The sequence below is a fragment of the Tamandua tetradactyla genome, chromosome 12 (assembly GCF_023851605.1).
Source record: "Tamandua tetradactyla isolate mTamTet1 chromosome 12, mTamTet1.pri, whole genome shotgun sequence".
NCBI lineage: Eukaryota > Metazoa > Chordata > Mammalia > Pilosa > Myrmecophagidae > Tamandua > Tamandua tetradactyla.
Genome location: NC_135338.1, coordinates 26,297,054 through 26,319,295, shown reverse-complemented (window position 1 = coordinate 26,319,295; position 22,242 = coordinate 26,297,054). Strand labels below are relative to the sequence as shown.

At 40.3% G+C, this 22,242-nt stretch overlaps 1 protein-coding gene across 6 annotated transcripts in view; it reads right to left on the bottom strand.

Moving 5' to 3' along the window:
* Window positions 1–22,242, bottom strand: part of RAD51B (RAD51 paralog B) — an 889,743-nt gene that overhangs the window by 59,874 nt on the left and 807,627 nt on the right. For 3 of the 6 annotated variants that reach the window (XM_077122813.1, XM_077122811.1, XM_077122812.1), the window contains exon 12: window positions 431–4,613. The exons of the other annotated variants lie outside the window; for them this stretch is intronic. In XM_077122813.1, coding sequence (XP_076978928.1) covers window positions 4,400–4,613 — 214 coding nt within the window. In that variant the 3' untranslated portion in view covers window positions 431–4,399. Of the gene's footprint in view, window positions 1–430; window positions 4,614–22,242 lie in introns of those variants that run through there. 6 annotated transcript variants of the gene reach the window in all.

The window sequence follows — 22,242 nt, the reverse complement described above, 5'->3', positions numbered from 1 at the left end:
GAAGGAGGCAAGGCCATCTTCTGTTCTGCTTTCTCTTTAAAGAACTTGGAGAAAAAAAAATGAAAACAAAAACAACAGCCAGAAAACCCATTCATTATGGTCAAAGATGGACTTGGTGAGGGGTAAGGGGAGAGAGCTCTGCTTGGCTTTCATAACTCTACATCGTCTGACCCTACCCTGCAGCTAAAACTTACTTCCCATACAAATTCTTCATTCTGATAATGTCTCTTTCCTTCTCTCGAACACTCCCATCTAATTCCATCTTTTGGTCTTGGTTGGAATTCTGCTTAACTTGAAGTCCTCCCAAGACTCCATGCCCTTCATGAAGCTTCGCTCACTGCTCCTAAGCTTACCCTCTCTTCTTTCTCCAACTCCTAGTCAGGCAGAGGTTAACACTCAGTTAGGTACTTCTTTCTCTAATCATTTCAGATTCCTGGTCTCTGCAAACAAAGTCTGAGTTTCTTGGCAGGGGGTGGGGGTGGTGGCGGAATATGTCATTCTGTATTTCCACAGGACCCAGCATCATGTGAAATCCAACTTTACAAATATTTAATTTTGATCATCTGGCTAATAGAGAAATGAGGATCAAGTGGAGAATAAATAAGCCTCTTATTTCTATGGGAAGAACGAGATCTTGGGAAGGTAGCAGATAAATCAAACTGGGTAAAGAAAAAATGGAGTAATGAAATACATGGTTTATGGAAGGCAGAGTTTCTCTCAAATGTCAAGGATTTCTGGCTTATCAAGAGTTTTGATTACTCCTACACTGTTTCAACTGGCAGAACTCCCTTTAGTATTTCTTGTAGGGCCTGTCTCTTGTTGACAAATTCTTTCAGATTTGTTTGCCTGTGAAAATGTTAATCTCTCCCTCAGTTGTTTTTTCTTTCTTTTTTTTTTTTTCAAATGGGCAGGCACCAGGAATTGAACTGGGTCTATGGCATGGCAGGCAAGAATTCTGCCACTGAGCCACCATTGCACTGCCCTTTCCCGAAGTTTTGAAGGACAATTTGGCTGGGTATAGAATTCTTTACTGGAAGTCTTTCTCTTTCAGGATCTTAAATTTATCATACCACTGCCTTCTCACCTCCATAGTGCCAGTTGAGTTGTCTGAACTCAGTCTTATGTGGTTACCCTTGCATGTAGTAGATTGTTTTTCTCTTGCCACTTTCAGGATTTTCTGCTTCTCTTCAACATTTGACAGACTGATTAGTATGTGTCTTGGGAAAGGCCTATTTGGATTTATTCTATTTGGAGTTCATTGAGCTTCTTTGACTTGCATATTTATGTCCTCTATAAGGGTTGGGAAGTTTTCCCCATTATATCCTCAACTAAACTTCCTAGTCATTTACTGTTCTCTACTTCTGGGACACCAATGATTCCTATATTTGTGCATTTTGTTTTGTTCATCATTTCCCTGTGATCCAGTTAAAATTTTCCCATCTTTTTTGCCATTTGCTTTTTTGAGTGTTTGAAATCAGTTGTCCTGTCCTCTAGTTCACTTATTCTTTCTTCTGCCTCTACAAATATGCTGTTGTGTGTCTCTAGTATGTTTTTTATTTGGTCTACAGTATCTTTAATCTCTGTAATATCTGCTATTTTTCTATTTATTCTTTCAAATTCCTCTTTATGCTCTTCTAGTGTGTTCTTTTTTTAAAAAAATTTATTAATAAAACCAATCAACATACAATATAAATGTTCTTTTTTATCACATAGTTGTGTATTCATCATCATGATCATTTCTTAGAACATTTGTATCAATTCAAAAAAGAAATAAAAGGAAAACAGAAAAAAAAATTCATACATACCATACCCCTTATCCCTCCCTTTCATTGATCACTAGCATTTCAATCTACTAATTTTTTTTAACATTTGTGTCCCCTTACTATTTATTTATTTTTAATCCATATGTTTTACTCATCTGTCCTAAGATAGATTAAAGAAGCATCAGACACAAGGCTTTCACAGTCACACAGTCACAATGAGAAAGCTATATCATTATACAATCATCTTCAAGAAACATGGCTACTGGAACACAGCTCTACATTTTCAGACAGTTCCCTCCAGCCTCTCTGTTACACCTTTACTAAAAAGGTGATATCTATTTAATGCGTAAGAATAACCTCCAGGATTACCTTTCAACTTTGTTTGGAATCTCTCAGCCATTGACACTTTATTTGGTCTCATTTCTCTCTTCCCCTTTTTAGTCAAGAAGCTTTTTCTCAATCCCTTGGTGCTGAGTCCCAGCTCATTCTAGGATTCTGTCCTACATGGCCAGGAAGGTCCACACCCCTGGGAGTCATGCCCCCATAGAGAGGGGGAAGGCAGTAAGTTTGCTTGTCGTGTTGGCTGAGAGAGAGGCCACATCTGAGTAACAAAAGAGGTTCTCTTGGGGGTGACTCTTAGGCCTAATTTTCAATACACTGAGTTAGCCTATCCTTTGTGGTATTAAATTTTATATGAACAAATCTATTGGGGTCTCAGCCTATTGCTTTGGTTGTCCCCACTGCTTGTGAGAATATCAAGAATTCTCCACTTGGGGAAGTTGAATTTTCCCCCTTTCTCACCATTCCCCCAAGGGGACTTTGCAAATACTTTTTTATTCACTGTTCAATCCTTCTGGGATTTATCAAGGCATCACTCTGGACAAACCTACAAAATCTAATGCCCTACTCAAGTTTCCATGTACTTAGGGTGTTCAATTAAGCTGTTCACATAAGGTATATTAGGAAATGCACTAGTCAAAATATAAATTTTGTACCAAATAAATATTTTTTGCTTTAGTCTCACACAAAAGTTAAAGTTTTAAAATATTAATTACCATCTATTTTCAATACCCTTCATTATTGACATTCCTTTGTTCTTCCTCATGCAAAACATTTTTTAATTTGTACATTTAGTCACTATCATTATACACTCTAGGTATTCCTAGATTATGCCATCTCAGTCTTTATTATCTATCTTTCCTTCTGATTTCATTTGTGCCCCCAGGCCTCCTCCCTCTATCATTTCAAGTGTGTTCTTGATCTCCTTCATTAGCCATCCCATTTATTTTATTTAGTAGAGTTCTATGAACATCTTTGATTAGTTGTTCCAACATATGTATCTCCTCTGGTGTTTTAATTTGGTCTTTAGGCTGGGCTATATCTGTCTGCATCATGATACGCTAAGTGATCTTCTGCTGTCTTCACAGCATGTGAATATCTTGATTGATTTACTTTAGAAGTTGATTTCCTTCAGTAGTCTAAAGCCTTGCATTTGTGGGATGGATTTTGGGCAGGCTGCAGGGTGTGGGGCAGGGCATACTAGTGCAGTGATGATTTGCAGTGCAGGTATAGGCACAGGTTGGGAATGCTATGCTGATGCCTGTGAGCATGGGAGCCCAGTGGCAGGGAGGATGTGGCGGGGTTTGGGGAGTGGGACCCTGGTGTGCACTTGTCTAGGGTGTTCGGCCCTTTGTGCACATGTGCAGAACTTAGTGCAGGGGGTCAGCTGCTGCGCCTGCATGGGCTGGAGACAGATGTGGCCTGGCTGCAAGGTCAGTGCTTGCCCAGAGCTGGGGGGCCATCACTGGGGACTGTGTACATGTGCAGATCTTGGAAGGCCATAAACTGATAAACACGTGTGCAGAGCTCAGGGTAGATGGGGTGGGGTTGCACGGCTATATGGGCTGGAAGTGTGCTTAGCCTGGCAATGGAGGTAAGCTGCCACAGCTTTGTGTGTTGCTGATTGCCTAAAGGGGCAGGGAAATGAGGTGGGGTTCAGGAGGGGCAGGGAGAGACTGCACTTGCGCAGGAGAGGTGAGTTGGGCTAAGGCAGGTGTGTGCATGCATCTGGAGTGGGGTTGTGGGGTGGGTATGCACTTGAGGGGATGTTAGGTGGGGGCACTTGGAGCACAAGGAGTGGGGCCAGGTGACAAGGTTCAGGTGCATGGGGTGTGGGGTGAGTTGCGGGTCATAGGTTTGCACTGGTGAGGGTAGTGCATTCGAGGAAGGAAGCCTGGCTTACTTCCTAGTCCCTGTCTCCCTGTCCTTGCACTCCAGAGGGCTCTGGGCTTCAGTATTAGGCTGTTTAAACCAGCCTGACAGTCTCTCGTTCTCTGCTTCTCAGTTCCTCACCTTTTGCAACCAGGGCCTCCCTATGTGGTGCAGAAGACTCTCCCAGGTCACCTATACCTTGGAATCGCCATCTCAGTTGCCCTCCCATCCCTTCTCTAGCTGTTGCTTGGAACAGGGTTGAACTCAATCTATTCTATTCTGCCATCTTCCTGGAACTCATGACTGATTTCTGATTACTCCTACACTGTTGTGGTGTCTTCTACAATTGAACCTCAGCTCTCGAGACCCAAATAGAGTACAAGGAACTCAAAATTCTTCTCCCACATTTGCCCTGAGCAGAACATTCAAATACCCCAGATCTTGTATTTTAAAGAAATAGAAGCAGGGTAGTTTTCACTCAAGACCAGGAAGCACTTGGAAGAGGCTAGGCACAGGCAGATTGTCCAGTGGGTTTTCTCCTCTCTGGTTGCTTTGGTACAGCTGCTGGGAATGGATGCCAGCACAGACATAATCTTCCGAGGACACATCCTGCCAGGATTCCTGGGCCTAAAGGAAACACTGACACAGAAGACTATCTTAATACTCTTTCTTACTGCATTTATTAAAAACAGTGAACACAGGAGGCTTAGCCAAAAGCAGCCTAGAGGATGTGGGGCCATGTTGGAGGCCACGGCTTAGCATCCTTTCACCCAGATAAGGACGAAAAGTCCCTCCTTTCTCACCCCTTCCCCCAAATTAAAACAATGAAAATCAGTTCTCATTATCCCAATAATTAAGTCCCATTCAGCCAGCTGATAGCACCCAAAGAATGATTTTTCTGTGCTGCACTATGAGGCTGCCCTCCATGGCCCCATTCATGGGCCACTGTGTGTATTTAATCACCCTTAGCTGGGCTGAGCTAATGAAATGCTGGGGCCTTGCCCTGCCCTGACCCTACCGCTATTTCTATCTGAGCTCAGCATGCCCTTTGCTTGACAGTTGCAACTGAACAAGCAGATTTCTTTCTCCATCTATGGTGTGTAAAGGGCCTATTCTGGCAGCCTGTGGGGCTGGAGACCCCACTGGAAACACAGTGAATGCTTCTGGAGGTTAACATGCAAAGCTGTTTTCCAGATCGAAAGGAGGGGCAGAGGAGGGGTAGGTGTGGGCACTGAAGGGCTCTGGCCCCCAAAGCAAGAGAGAGGAAGGGCTGGGGGCTCTTCCCTGGGGCCGAAAGGGAAGATAGCCTGGAAGAAGTAGGGGGCCATGTGGTGGGGTGAACTGAGCTATCCCGAGGCAAACCTGAACAAAAGCTCTTTGTCAGTTATCAAACATCTCTCTCCCTCACCCAGCCAGTGTGAGAAAACCCATTTCCTTTGGTTTCCAGTTCACATGGCATGGTGAAAGAGGGGAACCCCTGAAGAGAGACTGCTCTCTTGAAATTCTAGCTGTTGTTTTACTGATTCTCAAAGAATCAGAAGTTAGGAAGTAAGAGATCAAAATGATAGGCATTTATCCATATTGAAACCTAGGGAATTACACTTAGCAAATGGGAGAATCGGAAAGCTTTCTTGAAGGAAGTTGGAGAGAAAAGGCAAAAACAAACAATGTAAGTGTAATTAACATGGTAGCTTTATATAGAAAGGGCATATCTAATGAAGGACTTAAATCAGGGTTAGCAAATTTAAATGTCCTCAGGGTCCAGAAAGGTCACCAACATGAGTGAAGGGAGACAGGTGGAAACTGTGGTTAATTTGGGAAACAACTGCCCCATCTAGAAAGAGTCGCTGCCACTCAGCCTCAGCCTGTTTTTGCCATACAGGTGTACAGGTCCTGAATTACATGATTTTCTGGTTTTTAGAATAACCAGAAATCTGTGGACTTTTATGAAACCTCCTGATTTTTAATGTTGGAAACTAGTTTGAGATGTTAAGAAAAAAACCAATGTGCTAACCAAACTATATATGTTTGAATACTCCAAGTCACCATTAACATTTACAGGGGTGGGACAAGTGTCCAAATGGAGAGCCACATATCCTATGTCCAAGTATTTAATATATAAATCCAAGCCCACTAACTGTTAAATAAAGTATATTCTATGGGCCTGTAAAGAAAACTAATGACTTAATGATGTGGAAGCCAGGTGTGAATTCCAAGTTCTGGGATGCTTTGGAGCTATGGAAATGGGGCAGTTGGTAGAGATCGGGCTCCTGGCCTTCAACTCTTCTCTTCTCACCTCCAGTTTTGTCAGAGCCCTTGCATACCCTCGTGGACTCCCTAGTCCACAAGTCCAAGCTCTGTCTAAGCTCCCATGTCTGTGAACAGCCTCCTCTTGGCTGCCCCTCAAGCTTAATGGTGCACACACTGAGGGTGCATTCTGCCACTGGGAAGACAGACCCAAAAGGGCGTGGTGACATTTGGCAGGAAGTTCTGAGATCCCACAACCTATAGTGTGGTCTAGAAGGGGGGGCATGGACTCTGGGTGGTCATACCTCTTCAGCTCACGGGATGGGCAAAGCCAGAGTAGGATTCTTTAAAGTGCAAGATACAAGACAGGGACCCCGCTTACCCAGATCTAGGGATGGTACTGGCCTCCGGGAATAACTTGAGATCTCTGACTCAAAGAGTCAAATGTCTAGAAGTAAAGACATCTTGGTTCTTGGGCTGGTTTTATGGCCAACTAGATATGTGACCTTGGGTAAATCATAATCTTTTGATGAACCAGTTTCTACATGAATAGAATAGGGATAAAACACATGCTTTAACCAATTTGAGAAATGAAATGAGATTATTTATGTGAAAATACTTTGGAAAATAATTACTAATTAGAGAAAAAGAAAAAGGATGATTAAGAAAAGAATAACTGCTACAATTTTTATCAAAAGCCACATAAATATAAAACTTGCACTCAAAATATCTCACTAAAAGTCTGCTTTATCCCAAAATATGGACTGAGTCTAGAAGAATTTAATTGATACTTCCTCTCATTGAGAGTTTTCCCTCTTTTCCAACAATCTCTCAAGGTGGGTCTTCCATCAAATTGATCTTAAGAGGATATTGCAGAGGTAAACAAAACAAAATCATAAAAGACTTCAGAGATTTGAGTTTCTTCCTAAGAACATAGCAACCCCCTTTAATCAACTTTAAGGTAGGATTTCTCTTTAGGGATACATGGACTGTTATCGTGATAGTTATTTAGAACTCTTGGGTCCTGATTTTTAATGAAAGAAAATCAATGGGAAAAGTAGCAAAAGGAAAAAAAAATTCTAAAAGGAAGGAAATACTAAGAATCAAAAAAAAAAAAAACTAAACCAGTAGCAAAACAGGAACTTATAAACGTGTATGTAAGGAGAATTACAACTACAGAGGTAGACAGTATTTTGCAAAAGGTAACTTTGGTTACCAGGAAACATTTATTTTGACAACAAATTTAAGAGTCATTTGCAAAGAATCACTATTTGAAATAGATAATCATGTCATAGCATGAGTAGCCTTGTACTAAAGGATATATTTCTATTCAGACTAATCCAAGCCTGGTCAGAGAGCAGATAAGCTTTCATATTTTCTTAAATGTCCATGAAGAAGCTGGGAGTAGCGAACTTTTGTTGTGTTGGAATGCCCAGCACCCATTCCCCCTTCCCAGCAGCACCCTGATTTTACTTGGGGGAATTATCTCTTCCTGTAGGATACAGTCTGTGAAAATAACTGGTAATCAGGAGGTCCATGACCAAAGTTAGACCATGTAGCCCAGGCTAGGACAATGGAATGTGAATTTTGAACAAAGACACAAAGAGAATGAAAGTGTTAGGAATTTCATGCCATTCAAGAGGAAAATCCTCGCCAGAGCTTTTTGATCCTTTTTGTGGCTCTTGCTACCTAGCTTTAGAAGTTTGCTTGCTTCTTGCTCATTTCTAATATTTGTTTCCTGGCATTCCCTCCATCCCATGGGCCGCACATATTTTTCCTTTAAACTCCATTTGACTTATGTTCACTAGAGGTGTTTCTGTTGCCTGCAACCAAAGAACCTTAACAGATATGGTAACACTCAATGCACAATGGGTACTGACCTCAGGTCTGATTTACCTAGGGCTTATCCTGACTTTCCATGTGCTTTGACCCCAGAGAGCATGTATCTCATGGAGGGATATGACCCAGAGGCTTAATTCAGAAAAAGTACCCCTATCACAGCCTTCCTCCACCCAATTACACATATTAATTTTGTTTCTTGGTTTTCCTGAAATGTTGGAATGCTCATTTAGTTCTTCACTTCACAGTATGAGCTATTCATGAAATGGCCAGCACTTCAAAGGGTGCTCCCAGAATGAGTTTGTCGTTGGAATCAGTATGACAGTGAGTCAGCCTGGTGATCCTAAGGCCTGCTGTAAGATCCATGTGTCAATATCACATGCTTAGAAATCAGGTTCCAACACGCCTGACTGCCCTTGAAAGAAATGGAAAAAGGCTGAGGGTTTTCCAGGTGTCAGAATGGGGATATGCTAGAACTACAAAGAACAAAGAAGGGAGATATGTAACGGGTAGATGAAGATATGGGAGAAGGCAATGAAAAGAATCAGGGAGCTGATAGCAAAAACTGCTTGAGATCACAATGAGAAATGAATAAAAGTATAGGGTATTAGGGCATTAGGAAATGCTCTATACTAGCTTTTGCATTAGCTTTTGAAATAAGTATTAATATTTATTGTTTAATTTTTAACCTCAGTCACCACTAGAGCTCTGGCCTCACTATCACCTGGATTCTTATATGATTCTGTATGTCCCCCAACCAGAGGAAGGCAGGGTCACTTGTCGGTTAAAACAGGGGCTCCAGAGCCAAACCAGAGTCAGAGTATGACCTACCACAAGGTACTTAATCTCTCTCTGTCTCAATGTCCTCATCTGTAAAATGGAGTGATAATAATGATACCTACATAAAAACACTTACTACTATTCCTGTCATATTAGTGCTCAATAAATGTTAGCTACTAAGATCTATAGTGTTCCAGGCACCAGGCTGGTTCTTGGGATATATCAGTGAACAAAACAAAGATCTCTACCCTTCCAGTGTGTAATTCCACTGCAATTGGGGCTGGGAGAAGAAACAATAAACACTGTTGGTGGAGCTCTTATCTGACCAATTATTATCTGACCTAATATCCACTCACTCCATAGATCTCTTTGGAACACCTCTAAATCCTGACTATTACCTTTGAACATTTTATTCCATTTTTGCTCCTTAGCCAAAACCTGGGTGACCTCTGAGGATATGGTTTTCCTCACAAGGAAAAAGTGGCATCTCTTTTCTTTTCTTTTTCTCTCATTGCCCGCATCTCAGAGGCTTCAGGTAGGGAAGTTGGCTTCTTGCCTCCTACTGCCACTTCCCAACACTTTCTCCTCCTTCATCCTTTAAAAATCACAGCTCTTCTGACCTTCATTCCTTTAGTCTATGTCTTCTATTTTGATGCTGATATCAGTGTTACTCACTTACTGAACACTTGAGTACCTAATTCACTCTCTTCCTTCCTCTTCTATTTGTCAGTATGCTCAGTGATTAAACATCCTTGGTTACTCAGCCACTTGATCTCACTCCCACTGATCTGTTCTTCCACATACTTCAGCTACATTAAAATGGCCATAGCCTAGACCTTCTCATCTTCACCTTCAAAATCCAGATTTCAATTGTTATATGAACCAGCTACCATTTTCATCCTTCTAGCCAACTTTCTTTAATACTTCTACACCCATCATTCGTTGACCTCATAAGACTGCCAATCAATTACGCTCACCCTTTAATTTTTTGCTATTTTTCACTCCCTCTCATGTCCTTGTGTTTCTCTTTACCCACCTCAATTTCATGATCCATTATTATAATCACTACCTTAAAAACATCCTCAACTCCTTTGTCGCTCTTTCTTCATGCCATATTTGCCTTGCTTGCCTAGCAAAACTCCTATTTGGTTAAACCCAGTTATAGGTTTAGTCTGTAATCACCCTAAAGTGGTTTAAGATTAATGGAGAAAATAATTCAACTGAGTTGACTGATGACACTTTAAATCTGTAACTGCAGTCCTCAAACCAACACTCAGCATCGTCAAGAAATGGCTTTCCCATTAAGTTTATCTTTCTAATTTCTAAGATCTCTACCTATACTTCTTCTTCCCTCAAATGTCCAACAACAATACCACTCTCAGCTGATGACCTTAACTCAGGTTTCATTGAGAAAATAGAAGTAACCAGGCAGAAACCCCCTCACCTTCCCATCACTGTACCTCACAACATGGTATCTGGCACAGCATCTGTCTTCCCTCTCATTACAATGGAAGATGTGTCCCTGTTCCTATTAAAAGCAAACCCCTCTGCTTGTGCTTTGGATCCCATCCCTTCTTGAGGTCTCAAGAACTTTGTTCCTGAAGTAATCCACTCTCTTTTCTGTACTATCAGCTTCTTCCACTTTTCTGGATCATTCATCAGCAAACAAAGTGCTTAAGCATCTTCATCTTGAAAATCCTTCCTCTTGTACAACATTCCCTTCCAGGTACTGTTACATTTCTCCATCGCCCTTTTAATTAGTTTTACCTGGTATATAGAGGCTGCTGTTGACTTTTGTGTATGGATGTTGTATTCAGCAAATCTGCCGAACTCTCTTATTTATAATATTTTCCTCTACTCTATGGTATTTCCATGTAAACGATTTTATTACCTTTAAAGAAATATAGGTTTTGCCTCTTCTTCCAGTTCTATGCCTCATTTCTCTTTCTTTCCTCATTCTATTTGCAGGACTTCCAGAATTCATAATATTGAAAAACAGAGGTGATAGTAGGCATTCTTATCTTTTTTCTGACATTAATGAGACTGTAACAAAAGTTTTACAATTGGATGTGATATTTATAGAGGCGTTTGTTAGTCATCTTTATCAAGTTAAGGAAGTTTCCTTCTAATCTTAGTTTGCTAATAGTCTTTATAATGAAGGAATTTTGGATTCTACCAAATGATTTTTCTGTGTGTATATTAAGATGATTATAAAACTTTTCTCTTTTAATTTGTTACTGAGTTGTATTACATTAATAAATTTTCTGATGTTGGACTGCCTTTCATTTTTTAGATAAACCCCACCAGAAGATTTTTCAAAATAACATACACACACATGCACACACACAGTGATAACTTCTCTGGTAGTATTTCACCTAGGAATATTTCATCTGTGTTTCTAACAGATTCTAATATTTCATCTGCATATATTTATATTGTCTTGCCCTGTATTTGCTCATGTTTGGTATCAAGTTTATATTAGCATCAAAAGCTGGATAGCTTTCCTTCTTTTTCTACACTCCAAAACAATATGTATAATACAACAGTTAGCTTTTCCTAGTAAAACATTCCTCAAAAACTATCTAGCCCTGATGTTTTTGGGTGAAAGATTTTGAATAATGATTCAGTTCCTTCCTGGGTTATCACTTGATTTGGATTTTCTAATTAATTATCCTTGGTACAGTTTTGAAACTATGTCTAAAAGTTACTAATTTCATCTGTTGGCATTAAGTTGTTTATAAAGCTTTTCATTCTATTTTTTTAATGATTTTTTCATCCCTCCTGTATCTATAGTTATATTCTCTTTTCAATTGTTAATATCATTTATTAAGTGTTAATACTTTATTTCTTGAGCATCTTGCTAGAGTTTTATCTATTTTACTAGTCATTTCAAATAATCAACTTATGGATTTGTTGATGCTATTATTTCATTGTTTTTTTTCCATTAATTTCTGATTTTTGTTAGCTCTTTCCTTCTGTCATCTGTGTGCTGAATCTGTTGCTTTTCTTGTTTCTAGATTTAAGTGATTAACCCTTTTATATTCAGTCTTTAAAAAGCTTTTTTATTAATGAATTTTAAGGTTACAAATTTCTCTTTAAGTATTGCTTTAATTGCATCTTTAAGCTTTATATATAATTCCATTGTGGTTTCTTTTTTAACATATGAGTTATTTAGGAGTTTATTTTCCAAACATTATAAACTATCTCTATTAATTTTTTTCCTTATTTAATTGCACTGCCGCCAGAGAAACTGTCTGTACATTATTAATTTGTAGAATTTGTTGAGACTCCCTTTGTCATCTATTATGCCCATTTATGTAAATGTTTAATGTATTTTTGTAAAAGAATGTATATCCTGTATTTTTGGTTTTGAATAAAAGGGGTATCATTTTGTGGTTATGGCTTTTATATTCTTAATAAGTTTTTATGAAAATGAGTTTAAATCTTCTACCATGATTGGATTGTACATTTTTAATTTCCTGCATTTTTGCTTTAGCTTCTTGATTCTTACATTTCTAGGCACCTCTAGGTTCGTGATTATTATAAGTCTTCTTTGTGGAGAATTCATTTGATCATTATATGTTTCTTTTTATCCCTATCGATATTTATAACCTTAAATTCTATTGTCTTCTATTGATATTGTGACACCACTTTTATTTTGGTCAGTATTTCCTGGCATATTTTTACCATCTCTTTGTTACTAAGTTTCTGTGTGGTTTGGCCTTGGGTATGTCTTTTACAAATATACAATAGCCGGATAATTGAAAAATATATCTGATAATTTGATTTTTAATTGACAAATTTTAATCCAGTTACATTTATTGTGGTTACTATTATATTTGACTTATTTCTGCTGTTGTATTTAGTGTTTTCTGTTCATAATCCTCCTTTCCTTCCTTCCTTTAGATTGATAAGGTTTTCTATATTCTACATTTCCCCTTTGTTGGTTCAGAATTTATAGACAGAAGTTCTTTTCTGTTCATGATTATCCTAATTTTTTTTTTTACCATACACTTTTGGCTACAAATGTTTCAAAGTCCAAAGATTTTCAGTGTCTTAACTGAACTCTTGGACAAGGCAAGACTCTCAATACATTTTAATTATCCAAGAAACACTCTTCCCATCATATTGTCTTGATTAATATCTTGATTTAATCTTTAACTTCAAACTTAGTCATTTTTATGATAGTCATTGAAGAAGGGCACTTTAATGAATTTATTTCTATGCTCCCTATAGCTTCTTGATTCTTATATCTTGCCTTGAAACTCAGTTTTCTTCTTATTGTAATAGATCCTTTAATGGCTCTTTTAGTGAAGATCCAAAACTGTTAAACTTCATTTTCATTTATTTCTGAAAATGCCTTTATTTATACCTCATTCTTAAATGCTAGCCTAGCTAGTTATAAAATTCTAGATTAACAATTTTTTCTCCCCCTCAGAACTTTGATGCTAGCACTCTGCTGTCTTCTATAATCTGTTGTTAATGAGAGGTGTGTTATCAACGTAATCGCCATTCCATTGTAAGTAACCTCTCTTTCCTCCCTGGTAACTTTTAATATTGTCTTTAATTTAGTATTGTCCTTGAAGTTCTATAGTTTCATCACAAAATATAAAGATATGGGTTTATTTTCACTTATCCTACTCAATTTTAAAAATGTGTTTTCAGTTAATATCTTTTCACATGTATTTTTTTCATCGTTCCCCCAATGTTCTTCCACAATTTCTAGCTTTAAAAATTGGAGCCTCTCAATCTATCTTCAATGGCCTTAATTCTGACTTAGGGCTACATTTTGGATGACTTCCTGGTACTATACATTTGCCAATCTACTCTTGATCTATTTCTTGTGTAGAGTTTATCCTATCCGTATATTTTACCTTTTAGTTGGTTCTTTTTCACATTTACCAGTTATTTCATTTTTGCTTACTTATTTAATGATTTCCTGTCTTAAATATATACTATTCCTCTGTGATAATTTAAATACACATATTTTAAAGTCTGTCAGATTGTTCTATTATTTCAGTTTCTTTTGGACAAAATTTATCTAACAAAGTTTGATTTTCTTGTCTGTTTTTCTTAATGTTAGATATTTTGGGTACTAATTTTGAGTGTGGGGTGGTACTCTTTCTTTCTTTTCCCTCATCTTTACCTGTTCTGTAGAGGTTGCCGGAACTTTTACACCAGTGGTCTGAGATCTTGCCCAGCCACAATTTTGGTGGTCTCTTTTGATTCGTGAAAGCATCCTAGTTTCTGGTTGTTAGGCTATGACTAGTTTCTCCTGTCTCCCTAGGCCTGCAGTTTCATAGAAGCTGCTGTTTCATAGCTCCAAGTAGGGTCACCAGCAGCTTTTTTTCAAACTCCTCTTTCTAGTGAGAAAGTTCCACTTCAGTGTTTCACTTTAAGCACTAAGCCTAACTCCAGCAATCTACTTAATTTGGCACAATTTTAGTTCCTATTACTCTACAGGAGCCTATTATCCTGCCTCTGGATTTGGGTGGATCCCAGCCAACCAGTGGCTCTAGCCTTCCATGCCATTTCAGCATTAACCCACCTGCAGCAATCAATTGCATTTGCTGAAGGAGAATAGGGTTGGGACTGATTTGGAATTGGACAGGCCAGGGTGTCAATCACATAGTCATTATTCAACCTGTTTGAGTCTCAGCTTCCCCATTCATCAGAAAAGTTCAAACTTCCCTTACAGGATTGAAGAGATAAAGGTTAACACAGTGCCTGGTACTCAGTAGGTGTTCACAGCAGTCATTAGAATGATTTTAAATAATAATTCAAAAAGCCAAATATTTAATTTCAAACAAATCTATGTTTGCATTAAGGATATTTTTCCCACTAAATGTGGGACCTTGATTCAGAGGCTTTCTCCTTCATGTTTTTCATTCCTCCCTCCTGGTACTGGTAAAGATGTTTAGTGATATGAATTTTAACAGGTTGATCTCAGATGCTTACAAGAGATCAGGTAAAGCTTCATTTATTTTGCTTATATTGTATGATTTATGTCCAACTTTCAAAATATACTTGAGGCGGTTTACAATAAAAGACATGTATATAATAAGTTGATTGAATAAGAAAAAGAAGTTTAAATCATAGGGGAGGAAGGGAAAGCAATTATGCCAAAAATCTGACTAATGGTTACTTTAATTGAGCATTAAATTTGTTCAAGGCTTCCTGGCAGCTAAGGAGAAAAGAGAGGAAATGTGATGGGTGACATAATTCTCAGTGCCTAAAGTTTTTCTTCCAAGAAGCTTAACAAGGTCATTATGGGTTAGAAACCATTTGGGGTTAAGCTCAATTCAAGCTGTAGGGCGCAGAAGAGAGAGAAATCCTTTACAGGTTGATATAGAGCCTTTCCCCATGACTTTCACAGTAGGTTGGATGACTGGTTTTGGACAGCTTAATGCAAATCTGACTGGGGCCCAGCAGCTCTGATTGACGACTTTAAAAAACAAAATACCTTTGCAATTTCAGGTAATGAAAACAACATATTCATTACAGAAAGTTTGGAAGATAGAAGAGTATAAGAAGAAAAATATTCTCATAAGAAATAATCATTATTAATGCTTTAATGAATTCCCTTCCAGGCTTTTACCCATGTGTACATATATTATCCAACTTCTTACAGTCTTGTTAGATGATTCTATAACCTAGGTGGCCCTTGGCCCAGGTGGTTGCTGCGTTTCATAATAATAGCAACTACTCACATATTGAACACCTAATGTGCTCCAGACACTGTGTTTTGGTGCATGACATAATTCTAGTCTTTCTAACACTGCGAGGTACAAAGCTGTTTTTCCTATTCCAGAGAGGTTAAGCAACTTCTCTAAATCTCACAGAGTGACAAGAGCAAGAATACACATTTGGATGTCTGAATTTGCAGAATATTTGCTTTCTCCTACAAAGTGCTGCTTCTCTAAAACAGAGGCGCCCTCCTGGTTCCTGCCGTGCATCTGTGACTCCTGGAAGTGGAGGCACTGAATCTGACGTGGGCTCATCTGGCTAGCACGGGAGGCAGAAGGAGTTGGTTCTTTCCCTTATTGTCTCTTTTCTTTCCTCCCTTTCTTACCATATGTTGGAGGTCAAGAAGCTAAATTGTCTAGGTTCCCATGTTAGTCCGGGCAGCTGTTCTGATGGTTCATGCTTTGTTAAAATACTGTAATACAAACCTCTCTTGTGGGGAGGAAATCAAGAGCAAAGCTGAGACCATCAGTTCTGTTGTTTTTAGTTCCAGTGATACCAAAAGACTATGGAGAAATTTTGTTTGCTGCTGTTGTTGTTGTTACTATGGGTTATCAAATAAACTTTGTGCAAATGTAACTTTCCTCTCTCCTCAGCTCTCCTATCTGCCCAGAAATTTCTCTCCTCGCTAAGTCATAGACTGAAGCTTCCCGCAGCAGCCCTCAGTAGCTACTAAGAGGCTGTCCCCTCCACAGGCAGGCCTGTGCAGCTGATGCCGCACCCAGAAGGGGCACCCTGTTTTGGGTGGCCTCTGTCCAACACAAATGGTGTTCTGGGCACCAGGGGAGACTCCCATCTGAAGATGTGCCAATCTTTTTTCTTCTCTGCCACCACTTTTGGGAACCTATGCGCTAAGGTATCTCATACAGAGAGCTCTGCAGCAGTCTGGATGAATCAGGGCTGTGCCAGTGGGCATGACTCAGTAACTGAGATGCCCTCTCCTCACCACACTTGCATAACTCTAAACACTGGGCTTTGTGTCCCCAACAATCACTCATCTGGCTGTAGCATACCAAAGGCTGCTTCCTGAAGATGTTTGTGGGAAATATTCGTGAGCTTCTACAGCAGTAATTCATCTCAATTGCTGGAAGTATAGCACATGGCGAACCAGGAAGAAGGTGGCTTTCTGAGGTGCCAAATACCTGCCCTTGAGGTTTAGACTCCAACAATAATAACAGCAACTAACATATATAGTGCTAAACATGTGCCAGGTAGTTCTCTAAGCACTTTACATATATTAACTCATGTATTTTCCTCATATTGCAGATACACTTTATATTTTACAGACTTAGAAAGAATCTGAACCAGAACTCCAGGAATTCTAGCTTCTTAACTCAGCTCAAAAACTCGGTTTGGATGTTCAATGTGAGAAGAACGGTAGAGGGCTTGGGGATATCACACATTTTCCAAAAGACAGTTTCTCAAATCCAAGGATGGCTTAGGTTGGCCTCCGAAACTTGACATGTCCAGGTTCTTCCATACTACTTCCACATTCCTGAAACTTCAGCTGTGGTGGCACGGTCTCTGGAAAGGAAAAAAAAAAAAAAGAAAATCTCCTGAACCCTGTCTAGGAGGATTGGCATTTTGGGACGGTGTGGAGAGCAGCTGACAATAAATCCATACGGTGCCTGGGCCATGCTGGGTGGGACCCTTGGTAACATTGCCCAGAAATGAAGCATCACTTGTCAAGAAGAGGCTCCAGTCCAGGGGAACTCTGATGGGTGAAGGGCTCAGATGTTGACAGGGCTTGGCCAGTAGGGTATTGAGATTCTCCAGAAGGTCTTCAGAAAGACGCTGAGATGACCATTATAATTTTCAACCACTTAGGACCAGGTCACAGCACTGGAGGAAGTTCTTGTCTTTTGTGTTGCAAATGCCTGCAGGCTGTTTTAGTTTTCTGTTGCTTCTCAAACAAATCACATATATTTAGTGATTTTAAACAACATAAATGTATAATGCTATGGTTCTACAGATGTTCAAACTGGATGTCACTGGACTAAAATCAAGGTGTTCGAAGGAGTGTATGATTTTCTGGATTCTCTAGCAAAGAATACATTTTCTTGCCTTCTCCAGCTTCTAAAGGCTGCCTGCCTTCCTCTGTTGTCAAAGCTGGCAATGGCCCTTTGAGTCTTTCTCATACCACATCACTCTGGCACCAACTCTTCTGTCTCCCTTTTCTACATTTAAGAATGTGGTAATTTCAGTCCACCAGGACTATCACCCTATTTTAAGATCAGTTGGTTAGAAACCTTATTCTATCTGCTGCCTTCGTTTTCCTTAGCCACATAACATAACATATTCACAGAGTCCAGGATTAGGACATGGACATCATTGAGGGACCATTAATCCGTCTACCACATGTCCTACATGTAAAAGCTCAGAACCCATATTGATGGGCTATGGACATTCTCAACCCAGGTGAGGGTCTGCTAAGCAACTGGCAGTCTCTGCTGAATGCTGGAGAAAACTGACTAGGGACCTATTTCAGAGAAAAGGTTGGGAAATCACATACAAGGCTTTTCAAGAGCTACAGACCCATGTATCTTCTTGGGAAGACTCAAACAAAAATTCTAGAGCTGCCACACTTCTACTCTCTGCTAGACCTAACAAAAGAACCATCACATGGGGTCAAATCAGTGGTCCAGCCCATCAGGAATCTTCCTGAACAATGACCACAACAGACAGTTTGTAGGAAAACATGAACATTCTCCACAGTTAGTTCACTTCTAAAATCTCGAAACGATGTATCTAGGACATTCCTTATTCATGGGTCTTGGAATTGTTGGGCTCAACTTTATCTAAAACCACAGATCAATCCAAAGCCAGCTTGAACTTTTGGGCATGTGTAGTCTGTCTACCTACTAGGGTAGTAAGTTAGTACTTGCAATGTACTTACATTTCTTGGTCTTGAAACAACCCCTTTCAGAGTGTCTCTGATTCTAAAACTGGTTTGGTGACTTTCTCACTTCTTACTTCCACACTTTACTTTTCATACTCTGCTTTGGATGACTGTCAGTTTCAGTCTGCCCAGCTTGAACAGGTTTATAAAATTTTGAAGCTTTTTAATATTTTAAATGTCTCTATGTGTTGAAGTTACTCTGTGAGCATGATAATAGCTCTTTTTTGGCCCATCATGAGCAGTGCTGACTAGGTGTGTGCCCTTGGGCAGGCTGCTTGCTCTCTTCCTGTCTCAATGTCCTCATCTTCAACATGAGGATAATAATAGTATCCCCTGCATAAGGTTGATGTAAAGATTAAATGAGTGAACCATTCAAAGTCCTCTGAACAGTGCCTGGTATTTACTAAGCCTGAAATGCATCTTTACTATTATTACAGTTATCAAAAGACAAAATGAGGCATGAATCTCCTTTTTATAGCCACAGAACTGGCCCCATTGATGTTTTAGAGCACCAATAATTGCCCCATCTTGACTGCAGCAGACACGTTCCTAAGCAGTGCCCCTTTTTGTTTTGCTCTATTGGATATTAGTCCCACAAAGGCCGTATTTTCTTGGGGAGAAGGGTGGCCATCAAGGCCCACTTTTAAGTGAATAAATGAAAGGCAGATGGATAGCTGGGTGCTTATGTGAGAGCCAGGAGAAACTCCTCCACTCAGCTTGGGATAAGGTCACAAATAAGGCAGAGTGGGTTCTGTAGAGGCTCTTTGTTACTCATTGTTTACTCTGAACCCAACCCAAAGTCAAAGGGAGCCTCCTAGGTCAATACCATGTTGCCCTGACATTCAATCTCTTTCTAATAACTCAAAAGTTCACCCAGACAATACTTCCCCATGAACAGATCTTGGCCAAGATCATTCTAACCTGGCTTCAGATCTCCATGCCCCAGCTCCCCTTCTTACCCGGCACTTTGTAGCACCCACCTCACTGGCCACTGGCTGTTCTCTGACCTTGTGTCTGGTCTTCTTATGCTTTCCACTCTTACAGCAGTAGTTTCCCATTCTGTCCCAATTGGCCAGACTCCGCACCAAGCGTGAAGAACCTCAGGGCTGGAGAACTTTAGAGCAATGTGTCCAAGTAGTACACAGGCAGCATAAATCCCTCACATATGCACCCCAAAACAAGAGTCCTGGGGATTCAGTTTATCTTACCAAGTTTCAGCTGGAGGAAAATGTTCTAATGGCATGCAAGGAAACATGTCAAAGAACTGTTTTGCTCAGCACCAAGTATATTCCAGGCCTTATCTAATCAGGGAGGCTTCTTCACAACTGATGCATAGGCAGTTCCTGAAAATTGTTCCTGAGCCATGGGGAGTGCAGGGAGAGGCGCCTTGATTTCAAATGCTAAATAATGGTTCTTTTGGCGCAGGCAAGTTGGTTGGCAGCTGGAGGTACGGGCTGACCTCTGATCTCTCCCATAGTTCTGCCTAAGTCCCACTGCACAAAACTAAGCCACCCTCAAATCCCAGATTCTAATTGGCTCTGGTTTGTTTTGCTTTTCTATTCTATCCTGAGCTTCAAAAGGCACTTCCATAATTGTTTGAGGCATGCAAAAGGCAGGTTTCAGCTTTCCTAACTGGAATTGGAGGTAATTACTGTCTTCCACACACGAGCTGGTACATGCTTCAAATCAGACGGCTCTGGGTTGTTTTATAAGGTGTAGCTGGGTCTCTGTGCCAGGAAGGGAGGACTATGGAACCTTCCAGAGAGCAAAGAATTCAGACAACTCAGAAACGGTGAGAAGGTCCTCCGTATTCTCCTACAGACACCTCAATTACTGCCCAGGAGGCTTAGCTTGAAAAGGCCATGCTCTCAACCTCATCCAGGAAATGTGGGAGAACATTTTTCAGCGCCGTCATCCCACATAGCTTCCATCTTGTTTGTAATCAGCAACTACGGGCTTGACCTAGGCTGTTGTCCTGTCAAACCTCAGAACTGGGCCAAACGTAACCAGACCTCATAAGAGCCCCACAGAGGACCAGAACAGGAATTCATTTTTGTCCTCTGAGGCCAGCACATCCGAACGCGGGCAGCTGCAGGCCCACACTCCACCCACATCGAGGCCAGATTCTGTGCTGACCAACCTCTCTCATCCTCTGTGGCCTCACCTATAAAACGAAAACAGTAACACACCTAACCTCATAGGGTTGTGAAGTCTGAATGAGGTTAACCCATGTAGAGTGCTTGGAATACTCTATATACACAGTGAGCAGTCAATAAATGTTATCTCATTAATAGTTAATATGATTTTCAGAGGAATGGCTACTGGGACCAAGGGAACCACTCTGAAAATTTGGGAGGTTTTAAGACTCTGAGGATTTTTGGAAAAGGAGGAAGAAACTGCATATACTGCAGGAACAGTGTATGGAAGCTGGAGGGGGAGCAGAGTGGGAGCCCTTGTTTCAAAATACTTTCTCTCCCAAGGGCATGCCTTAAACATATTAGGCTGTCTGAAATTCCACAGGTAGAGATTTAGTTTGGGTTACTATACAGTCTCTTTTCAACAATAGATCTCAATGAGAACTGGCTGGTTAAAGATCATACGTCAGAGTGAACTGGTTCAATGGCTTCTTTCCTAACACCTCCACATTAATTTAGCAGCTGGGCTGGGTGGCTAGGGGTTCTGGGGGGTGGCAAGGAGTTTCAGTCTGAGGTAGAGATTGAGGAAGGAAGGGGAAGTAATAATGTAGGGTCACAAAGCACTGTCTGGAAGGCCAGCTGGGCAAATTCAGAGAGTCACTGGCTCATGGGAAAAGAAGAGGTGGGAGTCAAATGTGTCCAGGGACCCTGAGTTGCTTTTCTGATTTTTGTACTTTCATATTGGTCACTCTTGAAATACCTGCTCCGAATGGCTACCGGGACTCTTCTCTTTCTGGGAGCCTCAGACCTTGCCTCTTCTTCACACCAAAGAATCGCTAAATGATCTGCATAAAGTCATCTCATTCAGGCCCAGGGCTTCATTTGGGCTCTGTGTTGACTCCCAAACTGACTTTTCTCTTGTCTTGGATAGTCCGTTGCCCTCTTGACATCTTCCTTTCAAGTATCTCAAACAGAACTCTGGATGTTCCCCTACCCCCACTCTCTACCAGCAAAAACAACCAAAATCAAAAGCAACCCGTCAGTATGGTTTCTGTTGACCTTTCTCTCCACACCACACACTTTTCTTTCACAGCTCTTAAGGTAACGTATAATCACATTTATTTTTGCATGCATTTGTATAATGTCTTTTTCCCCAATAGACTATAAGTTTCACAAGGATGAGACGAGGCCTATTTGTCTCCTGTCCTAATACCAAGCCCGGTGGCTGACACATAGTAGGTCCTCACTACATGGTTGCTGAATGACTTTAGAGTGGACATGGGTCCTGGAACCAAGAAGAAAGTTTCTGAGTGCACGCGTGCATGCATGCACACGGATGTGCACACACACACACACACACACACACAAAGACTGTGAAATCTGGCAGAAATACTTGGGATCACATCTTGTTTTCCTGAAATGGGACATTACATTTGATAAAGCTTCAAAAGGCCTGAAAAGTCAGAACCCCCACATGGGGCATGGCCATGAATTTGATGAACGGCTGCGAGTTTAAATGTATGACATGGAGAGTACATGAATTCTATGCATAAACTTGGGTGACTCCACTCTCCATTCCAGTGGATAATCTAATAGCCAATAATCTAATAGTTTATAATAGCCT